The sequence below is a fragment of the Bombina bombina genome, chromosome 9 (genome assembly GCF_027579735.1).
Source record: "Bombina bombina isolate aBomBom1 chromosome 9, aBomBom1.pri, whole genome shotgun sequence".
Classification (NCBI taxonomy): Eukaryota; Metazoa; Chordata; class Amphibia; order Anura; family Bombinatoridae; genus Bombina; species Bombina bombina.
In genome coordinates, this window is record NC_069507.1 from 153,757,048 (window position 1) to 153,774,875 (window position 17,828).

Consider the following 17,828-nt stretch of genomic DNA (forward strand, 5'->3'; position numbering starts at 1 on the left):
CCCCCACTCCGGGACCAGATCTAGTAGGGGGCAGACTCTCTTTATTTGCTCAGGCTTGGGCAAGAGACCTTCAAGATTCCTGGGCACTAGAAATAATGACCCACAGTTATCAATTGTAATTCAAGAATTTTCTCCCAAGAGGGAGATTTCATCTTTCAAAATTATCTGCAAACCAGATAAAGAGAGAGGCGTTCTTACGCTGTGTAAAAGACCTTTCTCCAACATAGGTGTGTCCGGTCCACGGCGTCATCCTTACTTGTGGGATATTCTCTTCCCCAACAGGAAATGGCAAAGAGCCCAGCAAAGCTGGTCACATGATCCCTCCTAGGCTCCGCCTACCCCAGTCATTCTCTTTGCCGTTGTACAGGCAACATCTCCACGGAGATGGCTTAGAGTTTTTTAGTGTTTAACTGTAGTTTTTATTATTCAATCAAGAGTTTGTTATTTTGAAATAGTGCTGGTATGTACTATTTACTCAGAAACAGAAAAGAGATGAAGATTTCTGTTTGTATGAGGAAAATGATTTTAGCAACCGTCACTAAAATCCATGGCTGTTCCACACAGGACTGTTGAGAGCAATTAACTTCAGTTGGGGGAACAGTGAGCAGTCTCTTGCTGCTTGAGGTATGACACATTCTAACAAGACGATGTAATGCTGGAAGCTGTCATTTTCCCTATGGGATCCGGTAAGCCATGTTTATTAAGATCGTAAATAAGGGCTTCACAAGGGCTTATTAAGACTGTAGACTTTTTCTGGGCTAAATCGATTCATTATTAACACATATTTAGCCTTGAGGAATCATTTAATCTGGGTATTTTGATATAATAATATCGGCAGGCACTGTTTTAGACACCTTATTCTTTAGGGGCTTTCCCAAATCATAGGCAGAGCCTCATTTTCGCGCCGGTGTTGCGCACTTGTTTTTGAGAGGCATGACATGCAGTCGCATGTGAGAGGAGCTCTGATACTTAGAAAAGACTTTCTGAAGGCGTCATTTGGTATCGTATTCCCCTTTGGGCTTGGTTGGGTCTCAGCAAAGCAGATACCAGGGACTGTAAAGGGGTTAAAGTTAAAAACGGCTCCGGTTCCGTTATTTTAAGGGTTAAAGCTTCCAAATTTGGTGTGCAATACTTTTAAGGCTTTATGACACTGTGGTGAAAATTTGGTGAATTTTGAACAATTCCTTCATGTTTTTTCGCAATTGCAGTAATAAAGTGTGTTCAGTTTAAAATTTAAAGTGACAGTAACGGTTTTATTTTAAAACGTTTTTTGTACTTTGTTATCAAGTTTATGCCTGTTTAACATGTCTGAACTACCAGATAGACTGTGTTCTGAATGTGGGGAAGCCAGAATTCCTATTCATTTAAATAAATGTGATTTATGTGACAATGACAATGATGCCCAAGATGATTCCTCAAGTGAGGGGAGTAAGCATGGTACTGCATCATTCCCTCCTTCGTCTACACGAGTCTTGCCCACTCAGGAGGCCCCTAGTACATCTAGCGCGCCAATACTCCTTACTATGCAACAATTAACGGCTGTAATGGATAATTCTGTCAAAAACATTTTAGCCAAAATGAACACTTATCAGCGTAAGCGCGACTGCTCTGTTTTAGATACTGAAGAGCATGACGACGCTGATAATAATGGTTCTGAAGGGCCCCTAACCCAGTCTGATGGGGCCAGGGAGGTTTTGTCTGAGGGAGAAATTACTGATTCAGGGAACATTTCTCAACAAGCTGAACCTGATGTGATTACGTTTAAATTTAAGTTGGAACATCTCCGCATTCTGCTTAAGGAGGTATTATCCACTCTGGATGATTGTGACAAGTTGGTCATCCCAGAGAAACTATGTAAAATGGACAAGTTCCTAGAGGTCCCGGGGCTCCCAGAAGCTTTTCCTATACCCAAGCGGGTGGCGGACATTGTTAATAAAGAATGGGAAAGGCCCGGTATTCCTTTCGTCCCTCCCCCCATATTTAAAAAATTGTTTCCTATGGTCGACCCCAGAAAGGACTTATGGCAGACAGTCCCCAAGGTCGAGGGAGCGGTTTCCACTTTAAACAAACGCACCACTATACCCATAGAGGATAGTTGTGCTTTCAAAGATCCTATGGATAAAAAATTAGAAGGTTTACTTAAAAAGATGTTTGTTCAGCAGGGTTACCTTCTACAACCAATTTCATGCATTGTCCCTGTCGCTACAGCCGCATGTTTCTGGTTCGATGAGCTGATAAAGGCGGTCGATAGTGATTCTCCTCCTTATGAGGAGATTATGGACAGAATCAATGCTCTCAAATTGGCTAATTCTTTCACCCTAGACGCCACTTTGCAATTGGCTAGGTTAGCGGCTAAGAATTCTGGGTTTGCTATTGTGGCGCGCAGAGCGCTTTGGTTGAAATCTTGGTCAGCTGATGCGTCTTCCAAGAACAAGCTACTTAACATTCCTTTCAAGGGGAAAACGCTGTTTGGCCCTGACTTGAAAGAGATTATCTCTGATATCACTGGGGGTAAGGGCCACGCCCTTCCTCAGGATCGGCCTTTCAAGGCAAAAAATAAACCTAATTTTCGTCCCTTTCGTAGAAACGGACCAGCCCAAAGTGCTACGTCCTCTAAGCAAGAGGGTAATACTTCTCAAGCCAAGCCAGCTTGGAGACCAATGCAAGGCTGGAACAAGGGAAAGCAGGCCAAGAAACCTGCCACTGCTACCAAGACAGCATGAAATGTTGGCCCCCGATCCGGGACCGGATCTGGTGGGGGGCAGACTCTCTCTCTTCGCTCAGGCTTGGGCAAGAGATGTTCTGGATCCTTGGGCGCTAGAAATAGTCTCCCAAGGTTATCTTCTGGAATTCAAGGGGCTTCCCCCAAGGGGGAGGTTCCACAGGTCTCAGTTGTCTTCAGACCACATAAAAAGACAGGCATTCTTACATTGTGTAGAAGACCTGTTAAAAATGGGAGTGATTCATCCTGTTCCATTAAGAGAACAAGGGATGGGGTTCTACTCCAATCTGTTCATAGTTCCCAAAAAAGAGGGAACGTTCAGACCAATCTTAGATCTCAAGATCTTAAACAAGTTTCTCAAGGTTCCATCGTTCAAGATGGAAACCATTCGAACTATTCTTCCTTCCATCCAGGAAGGTCAATTCATGACCACGGTGGATTTAAAGGATGCGTATCTACATATTCCTATCCACAAGGAACATCATCGGTTCCTAAGGTTCGCATTCCTGGACAAGCATTACCAGTTCGTGGCGCTTCCTTTCGGATTAGCCACTGCTCCAAGGATTTTCACAAAGGTACTAGGGTCCCTTCTAGCTGTGCTAAGACCAAGGGGCATTGCTGTAGTACCTTACTTGGACGACATTCTGATTCAAGCGTCGTCCCTTCCTCAAGCAAAGGCTCACACGGACATTGTCCTGGCCTTTCTCAGATCTCACGGATGGAAAGTGAACGTGGAAAAGAGTTCTCTATCTCCGTCAACAAGGGTTCCCTTCTTGGGAACAATAATAGACTCCTTAGAAATGAGGATTTTTCTGACAGAGACCAGAAAAACAAAACTTCTAGACTCTTGTCGGATACTTCATTCCGTTCCTCTTCCTTCCATAGCGCAGTGCATGGAAGTGATCGGTTTGATGGTAGCGGCAATGGACATAGTTCCTTTTGCGCGCATTCATCTAAGACCATTACAACTGTGCATGCTCAGTCAGTGGAATGGGGACTATACAGACTTGTCTCCGAAGATACAAGTAAATCAGAGGACCAGAGACTCACTCCGTTGGTGGCTGTCCCTGGACAACCTGTCACAAGGGATGACATTCCGCAGACCAGAGTGGGTCATTGTCACGACCGACGCCAGTCTGATGGGCTGGGGCGCGGTCTGGGGATCCCTGAAAGCTCAGGGTCTTTGGTCTCGGGAAGAATCTCTTCTACCGATAAATATTCTGGAACTGAGAGCGATATTCAATGCTCTCAAGGCTTGGCCTCAGCTAGCGAGGGCCAAGTTCATACGGTTTCAATCAGACAACATGACAACTGTTGCGTACATCAACCATCAGGGGGGAACAAGGAGTTCCCTAGCGATGGAAGAAGTGACCAAAATCATTCTATGGGCGGAGTCTCACTCCTGCCACCTGTCTGCTATCCACATCCCAGGAGTGGAAAATTGGGAAGCGGATTTTCTGAGTCGTCAGACATTGCATCCGGGGGAGTGGGAACTCCATCCGGAAATCTTTGCCCAAGTCACTCAGCTGTGGGGCATTCCAGACATGGATCTGATGGCCTCTCGTCAGAACTTCAAAGTTCCTTGCTACGGGTCCAGATCCAGGGATCCCAAGGCGGCTCTAGTGGATGCACTAGTAGCACCTTGGACCTTCAAACTAGCTTATGTGTTCCCGCCGTTTCCTCTCATCCCCAGGCTGATAGCCAGGATCAGTCAGGAGAGGGCGTCGGTGATCTTGATAGCTCCTGCGTGGCCACGCAGGACTTGGTATGCAGATCTGGTGAATATGTCATCGGCTCCACCTTGGAAGCTACCTTTGAGACGAGACCTTCTTGTTCAGGGTCCGTTCGAACATCCGAATCTGGTTTCACTCCAGCTGACTGCTTGGAGATTGAACGCTTGATCTTATCGAAGCGAGGGTTCTCAGATTCTGTTATCGATACTCTTGTTCAGGCCAGAAAGCCTGTAACTAGAAAGATTTACCACAAAATTTGGAAAAAATATATCTGTTGGTGTGAATCTAAAGGATTCCCTTGGGACAAGGTTAAGATTCCTAAGATTCTATCCTTCCTTCAAGAAGGATTGGAAAAAGGATTATCTGCAAGTTCCCTGAAGGGACAGATTTCTGCCTTGTCTGTGTTACTTCACAAAAAGCTGGCAGCTGTGCCAGATGTTCAAGCCTTTGTTCAGGCTCTGGTTAGAATTAAGCCTGTTTACAAACCTTTGACTCCTCCTTGGAGTCTCAACTTAGTTCTTTCAGTTCTTCAGGGGGTTCCGTTTGAACCCTTACATTCCGTTGATATTAAGTTATTATCTTGGAAAGTTTTGTTTTTAGTTGCAATTTCTTCTGCTAGAAGAGTTTCAGAATTATCTGCTCTGCAGTGTTCTCCTCCTTATCTGGTGTTCCATGCAGATAAGGTGGTTTTACGTACTAAACCTGGTTTTCTTCCAAAAGTTGTTTCTAACAAAAACATTAACCAGGAGATTATCGTACCTTCTCTGTGTCCGAAACCAGTTTCAAAGAAGGAACGTTTGTTGCACAATTTGGATGTTGTTCGCGCTCTAAAATTCTATTTAGATGCTACAAAGGACTTTAGACAAACATCTTCCTTGTTTGTTGTTTATTCCGGTAAAAGGAGAGGTCAAAAAACAACTTCTACCTCTCTCTCTTTTTGGATTAAAAGCATCATCAGATTGGCTTACGAGACTGCCGGACGGCAGCCTCCCGAAAGAATCACAGCTCATTCCACTAGGGCTGTGGCTTCCACATGGGCCTTCAAGAACGAGGCTTCTGTTGATCAGATATGTAGGGCAGCGACTTGGTCTTCACTGCACACTTTTACCAAATTTTACAAGTTTGATGCTTTTGCTTCTTCTGAGGCTATTTTTGGGAGAAAGGTTTTGCAAGCCGTGGTGCCTTCCATTTAGGTGACCTGATTTGCTCCCTCCCTTCATCCGTGTCCTAAAGCTTTGGTATTGGTTCCCACAAGTAAGGATGACGCCGTGGACCGGACACACCTATGTTGGAGAAAACAGAATTTATGTTTACCTGATAAATTACTTTCTCCAACGGTGTGTCCGGTCCACGGCCCGCCCTGGTTTTTTTAATCAGGTCTGATAATTTATTTTCTTTAACTACAGTCACCACGGTACCATATGGTTACTCCTATGCAAATATTCCTCCTTAACGTCGGTCGAATGACTGGGGTAGGCGGAGCCTAGGAGGGATCATGTGACCAGCTTTGCTGGGCTCTTTGCCATTTCCTGTTGGGGAAGAGAATATCCCACAAGTAAGGATGACGCCGTGGACCGGACACACCGTTGGAGAAAGTAATTTATCAGGTAAACATAAATTCTGTTTTTTACTATGGGAGTAATCTGTCCTGTTCCAAAATTGGAACAGGGACAGGGGTTTTATTCAAACCTATTTGTGGTCCCCAAAAAAGAGGGAACGTTCAGACCCATTTTGGACCTCAAGTGTCTTAACAAATTTCTAAGAGTTCCATCATTCAAGATGGAGACAATTCGAACGATTTTGCCAATGATCCAGGAGGGTCAATATATGACTACCGTGGATTTGAAGGATGCTTACCTTCATATTCCAATCCACAAAGATCATCATCGGTTTCTAAGGTTTGCCTTCTTGGACAAACATTATCAGTTCGTGGCTCTTCCTTTAGGTTCTAGGTCTCTAGGGTCTCTTTTGGCGGTTCTCAGACTGCAAGGGATAGCGGTGGCGCCCTATCTGGACGATATTCTGATTCAGGCATCAACATATCATCTGATAAAATCTCACATGGACACAGTGTTGTCTTTTCTGAGAACTCACGGCTGGAAGGTGAACATAGAGAAGAGTTCACTTGTTCCACAGACAAGGGTTCCTTTCTTGGGAACTCTGATAGACTCGGTAGCCATGAAAGTATTTCTGACGGAGGTCAGAAAATCAAAGATTTTGAATACTTGCCGAGCACTTCAGTCCATTCCTCGGCCATCAGTGGCTCAGTGTATGGAGGTAATCGGATTAATGGTAGCGGCAATGGACATCGTTCCGTTTGCTCGCTTTCATCTCAGACCACTGCAACTGTGCATGCTCGGTCAGTGGAATGGGGATTATGCGGATTTATCTCCAAAGATCATTCTGGATCAAGAGACCAGAAACTCTCTTCTTTGGTGGTTGTCGCTGGATCATCTGTCCCAGGGGACTTGTTTCCGCAGACCCTCGTGGGTGATAGTGACAACAGATGACAGCATTCTGGGCTGGGGTGCAGTTTGGAATTCCCTGAAGGCTCAGGGTGTTTGGGCTCAAGTGGAGTCTCTACTTCCAATCAATAGTTTGGAACTGAGGGCAATATTCAATGCGCTTCAGGCGTGGCCTCAGTTGGCTTCTGCCAAATTCATCAGATTCCAGTCGGAGAAAATAATGACTGTGGCATATGTCAATCATCAGGGGGGAACAAGGAGTTCCTTAGCGATGATAGAAGTATCCAAGATAATCAGTTGGGCAGAGGCCCACTCTTGTCATCTGTCAGCAATCTACATCCCAGGGGTAGAGAACTGGGAAGCAGATTTTCTAAGTCAACAGACTTTTCTTCCAGGGGAGAGGGAACTTCACCCAGAGGTATTTGCCTCATTGATTCTCAGATGGGGCAGACCGGAATTGGATTTGATGGCATCTCGTCAGAATGCCTAGCTTCCAAGATACTGATCCCGGTCAAGGGATCCTCAGGCCGAACTGATAGATGCCTTGGCAGTGCCTTGGTTGTTCAGCCTAGCTTATGTGTTTCCACCGTTTCCTCTCGTCCCACGCATGTTATCTTGGAAAGTTCTGTTTTTAGTTGCTATTTCTTCTGCTCGAAGAGTTTCTGAGCTTTCAGCACTACAGTGTGATTCCCCTTATCTTATTTTTCATTCTGATAAGGTGGTGTTACGTACCAAACCTGGATTCCTTCCTAAGTTTTTTTCAAATAAGAATATTAATCAGGAAATTGTTGTTCCTTCCTTGTGTCCTAATCCTTCTTCTAAGAAGGAGTGTATGTTACATAACTTGGACGTGGTCCATGCCTTAAAGTTTTACTTACAGGCAACTAAGGATTTCCGTCAATCATCTTCATTATTCATTGTTTATTCTGGAAAGCGTAGGGGTCAGAAAGCTATGGCTACCTCTCTTTCTTTTTGGCTGAGAAGTATCATCCGCCTGGCATATGAGACTGCTGGACAGCAGCCTCCTGAAAGAATTACGGCTCATTCTACTAGGGCTGTGGCTTCCACATGGGCTTTTAAAATCGATGCATCTGTTGAACAGATTTGTAAGGCTGCGACTTGGTCGTCCCTTCACACTTTTTCCAAATTTTCCAAATTTGATACTTTTGCTTCTTCTGAGGCTATCTTTGGGAGAAAGGTTCTTCAAGCAGTGGTGCCTTCCATTTAGGTTCCTGTCTTGTCCTTCCCTTTCATCCGTCTCCTATTGCTTTGATATTGGTTTCCCACAAGTAAGGATGAAATCCGTGGACTCATCATATCTTTGTAAAAGAAAACTAAATTTATGCTTACCTGATAAATTACTTTCTTTTACGATATGATGAGTCCACGGCGCACCCTGTTCTTTTTAAGACAGTTTTTCTTTATATTTTTTGTAAACTTCAGTCACCTCTGCACCTTTTTAGCCTTTCCTTTTCTCTTCCTATAACCTTCGGCTGAATGACTGGAGGTGGAGGGGAAGGGAGGGTCTATATATACAGCTCTGCTGTGGTGCTCTTTGCCACTTCCTGTTAGCAGGAGGTTAATATCCCACAAGTAAGGATGAAATCAGTGGACTTGTCATATCGTAAAAGAAAGTAATTTATCAGGTAAGCATAAATTTAGTTTAACAATTTTTTTTATGCAAACTATTTTAAATTAATTAGCCCTTTTATGATATGCACAGATCTCAACCTGTTTTATGGCACTTTAAGGCATGGTCAAAGCTATTATTACCAAGGGAGAGCTTTTACATTATCACTGGGTGGATGCCTGAAAATGTCTCGGAAATCTGGGTGGAGAATCCTAGGGCAGAAATTCCTTATGATGTAGCACATATAATAACATTTATTATTAGTTGGCATGGTTCCACAGAATATTCCCATATACTGTAAGTTTAGTTAATGCTGGAGTCAGTGTCAGCTGGTATGGTACCCCACTTCATGTGTGGTGGTGGGCCTGCCCTCAAATTCAACCTTTATGGAATAAGATTTCACAGGTGTCCTCCAAGATTGGTTGTAAGCATATTTCAGACTTAACGGCTCTATTCCATCATCCTTATTATAATGATTGTTCTAGCCTGTAAATTGACTTTATCAAGGGCCTGTTTGAAGGAGCAGCTGCCTTCCTGGGTATATGTTGTGGAGGTTATTGATTTTATATACAAAACTTCTTAAGGCACAATGGATACTCATATAGCTATTTCAACTCTGTGGAACACATTTTTAGTATGAATGGGAGACTAATGTACTTTAATTCTTGACTCACTGGAACCTTATGTGGTTCCCTGTATCGTTTCTGTTTAGGTGGGTGGCATGGGGGGAAGAGATTGGGGGGCAGGAGGGGAATCTTTTTTTTTTTCTTCTTTCCATGCAGTAGTGGAATTAACTCTTTAAACTTCACCAACTGTATGTTTATCATTACATATTTTACTCTGTACATGGAGATCTGCTAGTTGAATAATCATAATTATATGTATAGTTGTAATATCCAATTGGTATTGTGTTACTCAGTTTTGAAGAGAGAGAGAGAGCAAAAGAGAGGGAAAGAGAGAGCGCAAAAGAGAGAGAGAGAGAGAGAGAGAGAGCAAAAGAGGGGAGAGAGACAGCAAAAGAGAGGAGGAGAAAGGGGAGAGAGAGCAAAAGAGAGGGGGAGAGCAACAGCAAAAGAGAGGAGGAGAGAGGGAGAGCAAAAGAGAGGGGTAGAGAGACAGCAAAAGAGAGGGGGAGAGAGAGCAAAAGAGAGGGGGAGAGAGAGCAAAAGAAAGGGGTAGAGAGAGCAAAAGAGAGGAGAAGAGAGTGCAAAAGAGAGGGGGAGAGAGAGAGCAAAAGAGGAGAGAGAGAGACAGCAAAAGAGAGGGGGAGAAAGGGGAGAGAGAGCAAAAGAGAGGGGGAGAGAAACAGCAAAAGAGAGGGAGGGAGAGCAAAAGAGAGGAGGAGAGAGGGAGAGCAAAAGAGAGGAGGAGAGAGGGAGAGCAAAAGAGAGGGGGAGAGAGACAGCAAAAGAGAGGGGACGAGAGAGCAAAAGAGAGGGGGAGAGAGAGCAAAAGAAAGGGGTAGAGAGAGCAAAAGAGAGGGGGAGAGAGAGCAAAAGAAAGGGGTAGAGAGAGCAAAAGAGAGGGGAAGAGAGCGCAAAAGAGAGGGAGGAAAAGAGAGGTGGGAGAGAGAGAGTGTGTAAAAGAGAGGGGGGAGAGAGCAAAAGAGAGGGGAGAGAGAGCACAAAGATAGGGGGGAACGAGAGGGGGATAGAGAGAGGAAAAGAGGGGGAGATAAAGCAAAAGAAGGGAGAGAGCGCAAAAGATTAGGGAAGAGAGAGCGCAAAAGAGAGGGAGGAAAAGAGGGGAGAGAGAGAGAACTAAAGAGAGGGGAGAGAGCACAATATGGGGGAGAGAGAGCAAAATAAGGGGGACAGCAAAAGAGAGGGGGAGAGAGACAGCAAAAGAGAGGGGGAGAGAGACAGCAAAAGAGAGGGGGAGAGAGACAGCAAAAGAGAGGGGGAGAGAGACAGCAAAAGAAAGGGAGGGGGAGAGAGAGCAAAAGAAAGGGAGGGAGAGAGACGGCAAAAGAGAGGGGAGAAAGGGGAGAGCGCAAAAGAGGGGAGAGACAGAGTACGCAAAAGAGGGGAGAGAGAGCGCAAAGATAGGGGGGGACGAGAGGGTGGAAGAGAGGGGAGAGAGAGCAAAATAGAGGGGGGGGGGAGAAAGCAAAAAAGGGGGTGTGACAGCAAAAGAGAGGGGGAGAGAGAGAGCAAAATAGATGGGGGGAGAAAGCAAAAGAGGGGGAGAGACAGCAAAAGAGAGGGGGAAATGAGAGGAAAAGAAAGAGGAGATACTTATGCATGACATACTAGTTTATCTTATAAGGCACATCACCTCTAAGCTTAGGCTGGCGAACATCCAGCTATGCTTTCAAAATGATTACTTGATATATATATATCATTTATGTATATTCCACTGGTCAAGTTCCTTTGAGCGGTGTCTTACATTTATTATATCTAACATTCATAGTGATGTGCTGCTGGGTCTGCGGCCGGGACCCCGGAGTAATATTCATATATGGTTTAATGTTGGATACCATTAACAGGGAAATGTTTTACCCGCTACACATCGCATAGAGCATTACTCACAAAACCTAATTGAAGCTAGAATTCTCTTTTATCCCTATCATATGTAACAGATGAGTTCTATTATATTGTTTATGTCAACCCTAAAATGACCAGCATTTACTCCCTCCACTTTCCTACTCTGGCATTCTAAATTGCTCTGCTCCCCCTTACTCCCCCCCCCCCTTACTTCATTTAGAGCGGCTTTTGTCCGCTGAACTTCTTCTCCCCTTCCTTGTATATTTTGGTCCAGGAGCGACCAAAACCAAAAAGCTAACTCCCTGCCTTGCCCCAATCTTATTACATTAGATAATTTCATGAAAGTTCTTTCTGGCAAGGTGGGGTCCATTTTTATCGTTTATATAATACAAAACTGAGGTTTCATTATAATTTGAATCAACTTCTTATTGACATACTAGTTAACCATGTTTCGGAATATCATTTCCATCTTTATGTAGTAGATTTCTTTATCTCCACACAGGCAGTTGGAACTCTGGACATGGTTATATACTTCATGGTTATAGTGCTTAGGTCCCTCCAGAAATGCTTAGAATTTATTTCCAGAGCTGCTACTCGTCAGTCCCTCTGTTATGTTTATGTCTTAATAATGTATGTCTTACTATTATGTTGCTTATAGATGATACTACTTTGTAACTTTTATTACAACCTCAATAAAAAAACTATTAAAAAAAAAAAAGAAAGAGGAGAGAGAGAGCAAAAGAGGAGAGAGAGAGCAAAAGAGGAGAGAGAGAGCAAAAGAGGAGAGAGAGAGAGCAAAAGAGGAGAGAGAGAGAGCAAAAGAGGAGGGGCGAGAGAGCAAAAGAGAGGTGAGAGAGAGCAAAAGAAAGGGGAGAGAGAGCAAAAGAGGGGAGAGCGTAAAAGAGGGGAGATAGGGGGAACAAGAGGCGCTAAGATAGGGGGAACAAGAGGGGAGAGAGAGAGCAAAAGAGAGGGGGAGAGAGAGAGCAAAAGAGGGGGAGAAAGAGAGGGGGGAGAGAGCAAAAGAGAGGGAGTGAGAGCAAAAGAGAGGGGGGAGAGAGACAGCAAAAGAGAGGAGGAGAGAGGGAGAGCAAAAGAGAGGGGGGAGAGAGAGACAGCAAAAGAGAGGGGGGAGAGAGAGCAAAAGAAAGGGATAGGGAGCAAAAGAGAGGGGAGAGAGAGCACAAGAGGGGGGATAGAGAGAGGAAAAGAGGGGGAGAGAGAGCAAAAGAGAGGGGAAGAGTGTCAGGGTTTTCTCTCTGTTGTGTTTGCCATGTGCTGCTGGCAGCCATTTTACTCACCTCTCTTCCTGACTATGGTGCATTGTGGGGAATGCTGCTCATTTCCTGCACTTCCTTTTATGGCCAAACTGGTGTGCATCATCCATGTGAGACAGGATGCAGTCTCAGAATTGTGATGTCATCACTTATTATTTAAAGGGCCTCTGTTCCGTTTGCGTTGTCTCAGACCTGTTTGTGAGAGTTCCTGTGTATTACCTGGCTGCCTGACGTCCTTCCTGGTTCCTTATCCCTTGCTTGTTCCTGAATCTGCTGTTTTCTTTGTTCCTGATTCCGGCTCGTCTGACTATTCGCTTTGGCTCCTGACTCGGCTTGTCTGACAACCAGCTCTGGTTTTGACTCCTGGCTTGTTATTTGACTTGTGGACTTTTTATTATTTTTTGCTATTAATAAAGGTGTGATTATTTTTTGCACTCCTCGTCTCAGTCCGATTCCTGGCACCCTGACAAAGAGAAAGCAAAAGAAGGGGGTGATCGCAAAAGAGAGGGGAAGACAGAGCGCAAAATAGAGGGAGGAAAATCTAGGGGAGAGAGAGAGAGAACTAAAGAGAGGGGAGAGAGAGAGCACAATGTGGGGGAGAGCAAAATATGGGGGACAGCAAAAGAGAGGGGGGAGAGAGACAGCAAAAGAGAGGGGGTAGAGAGCGAGCAAAAGAAAGGGTTAGAGAGCAAAAGAGAGGGGAACAGAGAGTGCAAAAGAGAGGGAGGAAAAGAGAGGGGAGAGAGAGCAAAAGACAGGGAAGAGAGCAAAAGAGGAGAGAGAGAGAGCAAAAGAGAGAGGAGAGAGAGAGCAAAAGAGAGAGGAGAGAGAGCAAAAGAGAGAGGAGAGAGAGCGCAAAAGAGAGAGGAGAGAGAGCGCAAAAGAGAGAGTGTGAGAGAGCAAAAGAGAGAGGAGCGAGAGAGCAAAAGAGAGAGGAGAGAGAGCAAAAGAGAGGGGGGAGAGAGCAAAAGAGAGGGGGGAGAGAGCAAAAGAGAGGTGACAGAGAGCAAGAGAGGGGGAGAGAGCAAACGAGAGGGGTAGAGAGAGAGCAAAAGAGAGGTGGGAGAGATAGGGCAAAAGAGGGGAGAGAGAGCAAAAGAGAATGAAGAGAGCAAAAGAGAATGAAGAGAGCAAAAGAGAGGGGAGAGAGAGCAAAAGACAGGGAAGAGAGAGCAAAAGAGAGGGGAGAGACGGCAAAAGAGAGGGGGAGAAAGGGGAGGGAGAGAGCAAAAGAGAGGGGAGAGAGAGTGTTCAAAAGAGAGGGGGGAGAGAGAGCGCAAAGATAGGGGGAACGAGAGGGCAGAAGAAAGGGGGAGAGAGACAGCAAAAGAGAAGGGGAAATGAGAGCAAAAGGGGGGATAGAGATCAAAAAAGAGGGGAAGAGAGCGCAAAAAAGAGGGAGGAAAAGAGAGGTGGGAGAGAGAGAGCAAAAGAGAGGGGGAGAGAGAGCAAAAGAGAGGGGAGAGAGAGCAAAAAGAGAGGGGAGAGAGAGCAAAAAGAGAGGGGAGAGAGCAAAAAGAGAGGGGAGAGAGCAAAAAGAGAGGGGAGAGAGAGCAAAAAGAGAGGGGAGAGAGAGCAAAAGAGAGGGGAGAGAGAGCAAAAGAGAGGGGAGAGAGACGGCAAAAGGGAGGGGAGAGCGTAAAAAAGGGGAGAGAGCGCAAAGATAGGGGGGAAGGAGAAGGTGGAAGAGAGGGGGATAGAGAGCACAAAATAGAGGGGGAGAGACAGCAAAAGAGAGGGGGAAATGAGAGCAAAAGAAAGAGGAGAGAGCAAAAGGGGGGATAGAGAGCAAAAAAGAGGGGAAGAGAGAGCGCAAAAAAGAGGGAGGAAAAGAGAGGTGGGGGGGAGAGAGAGCAAAAGAGAGGGGTAGAGATAGAGAGCAAAAGAGAGGGGGGAGAGAGAGAGCAAAAGAGAGGGGGGAGAGAGAGAGCAAAAGAGAGGGGGGAGAGAGAGAGCAAAAGAGAGGGGGAGAGAGCGAGCAAAAGAGAGGGGGAGAGACAGCAAAAGAGAGGGAGAAATGAGAGCAAAAGAAAGAGGAGAGAGAGCAAAAGGCGGGATAGAGAGCAAAAGAGAGAGGAGAGAGAGCAAAAGAGAGGGAGGAGAGAGAGCAAAAGAGAGGGGAGAGGGGGAGAAAAAGGGAGGGAGAAAGAAAAAGAGAGGGAAGATAGAGTGTGCAAAAGAGAGGGGGGAAAGAGAGGGGGAGAGCGCAAAGATAGGGGGAACAAGAAGGTGGAAGAGAGGGGGAAAAGAAAGCAAAAAAGAGGCGAAGAGAGAGCGCAAAAGAGAGGGAGGAAAAGAGAGGGGGAGAGAGAGCAAAAGAGAGGGGAGAGAGCAAAAGAGAGAGAGGAGAGCGAGAGGAGAGAGAGCAAAAGAGAGAGGGGGGAGAGAGCAAAAGAGAGGGGAGAGAGAACGCAAAGGTAGGGGGGGAACGAGAGGGTAGAGGAGAGGGGGAGAGAGAGCAAATGAGAGGGGGGGGAGAGAGAGCAAAAGAGAGGAGAGAGAGCAAAAGAGAGGGGGAGAGAGAGAGAAAAAGAGAGGGGGAGAGCAAAAGAGGGAGAGAGCGCAAAATAGAAGGGGAGAGAGAGCAAAAGAGGGGGAGAGATACTGCAAAAGAGAGGGGGAAATGAGAGCAAAAGAAAGAGGAGAGAGACAGCAAAATGGGGGATAGAGGGCAAAAGAGGGGTGATAGAGAGCAAAAGAGAGGAGGATAGAGAACAAAAGAGAGGGAGAGAGACAGCAAAAGAGAGGGGGAGAAAGGGGAGAGAGAGCGCAAAAGAGAGGGGGGAAAGAGTGTGCAAAAGAGAGGGGGGAAAGAGTGTGCAAAAGAGAGGGGGGAAAGAGTGTGCAAAAGAGAGGGGGGAAAGAGTGTGCAAAAGAGAGAGGGGGAGAGAGAGCAAAAGAGAGGGGGAGAGCGCAAAAGAGGGGAGAGAGAGCGCAAAGATAGGGGGAACGAGAGGGTGGAGGAGAGGGGGGAGAGAGAGCAAAAGAGAGGGGGAGAGAGAGAGCAAAAGAGGTGGAGATACAGCAAAAGAAAGAGGAGATAGAGAGCAAACGAGAGGGGGGAGAGAGCAAACGAGAGGGGAGAGAGGGGGAGAGTGCAAAAGAGGGGCAAGAGTGTGCAAAAGAGAGGGAGGAGGAGAGAGAGAACAAAAGAGGAGGAGAGAGAGGGCAAAAGAGAAGGGGCAGAGAGAGAGAGTGCAAAAGAGAGGAAGGAAAAGAGAGGAGGAGAGAGAGAGCAAAAGAGAGGGGGAGAGAGCAATAAAGAGGGGGAGAGAGAGAGAGCGCGTAAAAGAGAGGGGAGAGAGAGCGCAAAAGAGAGGGAAGAAAAGAGAGGAGGAGAGAGAGAGCAAAAGAGAGGGGGGAGAGAGAGCAAAAGGTAGAACAGCTGTACTGCAAAAAATGACCCGTGTACACGGGCTTTAGGACTAGTCTACTAGTAAACAAATAAAAAAATATATATTTTTAACTATATATTCTAACCCTAAAATACATATTCTGTACCTACAACTAATATGCTTTTTTAAAACATTATGAAGAAATATATGATTTTCATACTGTCATATGTTACTAGGATGGTGCTGAAAGAACGTTTCTAATGATTTTATTTAACATAGAGGGAGCAACATATTAAATAAATATAATATTCAACAACATTATTAAAGCTGGGTATATAACTAAAATGTTATTTATTCTACAGGTGACAGATCAGGATAAAGAATTGTATAAATGTACACTAAATATTATTCAAGATGATTCAAAAAGGCTCAAACGTAAGTATCTTTTATGCTTTCAGATAAATTATGTTTTATATAATGTGCTCTAAAATAATTCTGTTAAATATTACTGTTTGCATGCATACTTTTTTGTAAAGTTCAAATTAGAACAAACAGATTTAATATATAGGTTTTCATTTCAAAATAAAAAATACTTTGTAAGTCAGTTTGAAAAGCATAGCATGATATTCAAATTAAATCAACATTCTGGTATAAAACTAAAATTTTCATTAGACCTTTTTATTTTTAGCAAATATTTTTTATTTTATTTTTTTTGCTTGATGCATCTGAGCACAAAGCATTGCTGTTCCAGGTAACGAGCCAATGACGAGCTGCATACATATGTACCCTGTCAATGACTGTATCTTAATCTGGAACAGCATGATAGCTTTCTGGGTACCCAAATTTGACTGTGTGTTTAACCGTGTTGCTAGTACAAATGAATCCACTTGTAAGGTACATATACAACAAGCAGAGTGATTTAAAACAATATCTCAAACATTAAAAATCAAAATAGTTAAAATAATTAGATTGTCAAATGAACCAATTTTTTTCTTCTTTATTTAAATGTGACTCTGTTTTATTTACTTCTATGCCAAATTTCAGGTAGATTGTACAGTAATTTTTTTCTGTAGTGTTCTCTAATTCTTCATATATGGCCATATTGAAAAGTGTACATTTTTACAGCAAAGTATCTTAACAATGTGTCTATCCAACTTACATACAAATATAGACGTAGTAACCACCAGACCAAGGTAAACTGTCAAATTGTGGCTACATTTTTTTTTAAATATGCTTTTGAGAGAAAAAAATCATTTTGTGTATTCTAGGTATAAGGGTTCTCAGCATTGATGCAAAAATCAAGAGTTTGTTAATACACATTTCTAAATTATCCCTATATCGCTACTAAATATGATTTCTATATTAGTGGAACATCTAACATGCTTCTTTTATACCATATCATCTATGGTAACACCATGTAAAATAAATGATTGCCACTGAAACAGAGAGCAGTGGTTTAGATCATGGTTTAATAGCTACCTTCATTAGAACATGTATCTGTTTTGTCTTCAACTCCTGTTGTACGTTATAAGCTCTTTTGAGTAGCACCTTTAGTTATGTAGATTTTATATATATGATAAAAAACTGTTATAAAGTGAAAATTGGTTGTGCCAAAAACTGCGTATAAATGAATATACTAAGATCACAAGTGTCATTAACTGTGATATACTAGTGACATAATATAATACATATAGTACATAAAAAGAAACAAAAATCTGTGTGAAAAAATTAACTAATAATATTTACAGTCCCAAAAAGGTGTTTAGGAGAAGACTAGTGAATCGTTCGTTTTCACAAGATAGCGGCCGCAAAACTCCTTCCAACAGCTCCGTAAATCTGTGGGACTCAATTCAGTCTGTGAAATGGCAAAAGAGAAGAAGGCGCCACAATGGTGCAAGATCAACTGGGATCAGGATCAAATACAGTTGTTACTCATCATACTCACAGATTCCAAAGCACTTGAGAAGTGCCACAACAGTGTGCTGGACCTTTAGGAGCCGTTCAGAAAGCTTGTCCTCCGTTATACGGTGGTCAGATGTTCTCTGAAGTATATAAGAATATATCCGCCTTGACAGTATTTCCAGTGGGAAATCGCATGTCTATATCCAAAATTCCAAAAAAGTCTCTAATAATCTGACGTTATAGGATACGCCCACCCTTACAAACTTACAATTTGTTGC

At 44.1% G+C, this 17,828-nt stretch overlaps 1 protein-coding gene across 1 annotated transcript in view; it reads left to right on the plus strand.

Moving 5' to 3' along the window:
* The window catches only part of STN1 (STN1 subunit of CST complex), a 343,767-nt gene that overhangs the window by 315,186 nt on the left and 10,753 nt on the right, over nt 1–17,828 (plus strand). The window contains exon 9 of the mRNA XM_053692435.1: nt 16,011–16,083. Coding sequence (XP_053548410.1) covers nt 16,011–16,083 — 73 coding nt within the window. The remainder of the gene's footprint in view (nt 1–16,010; nt 16,084–17,828) is intronic.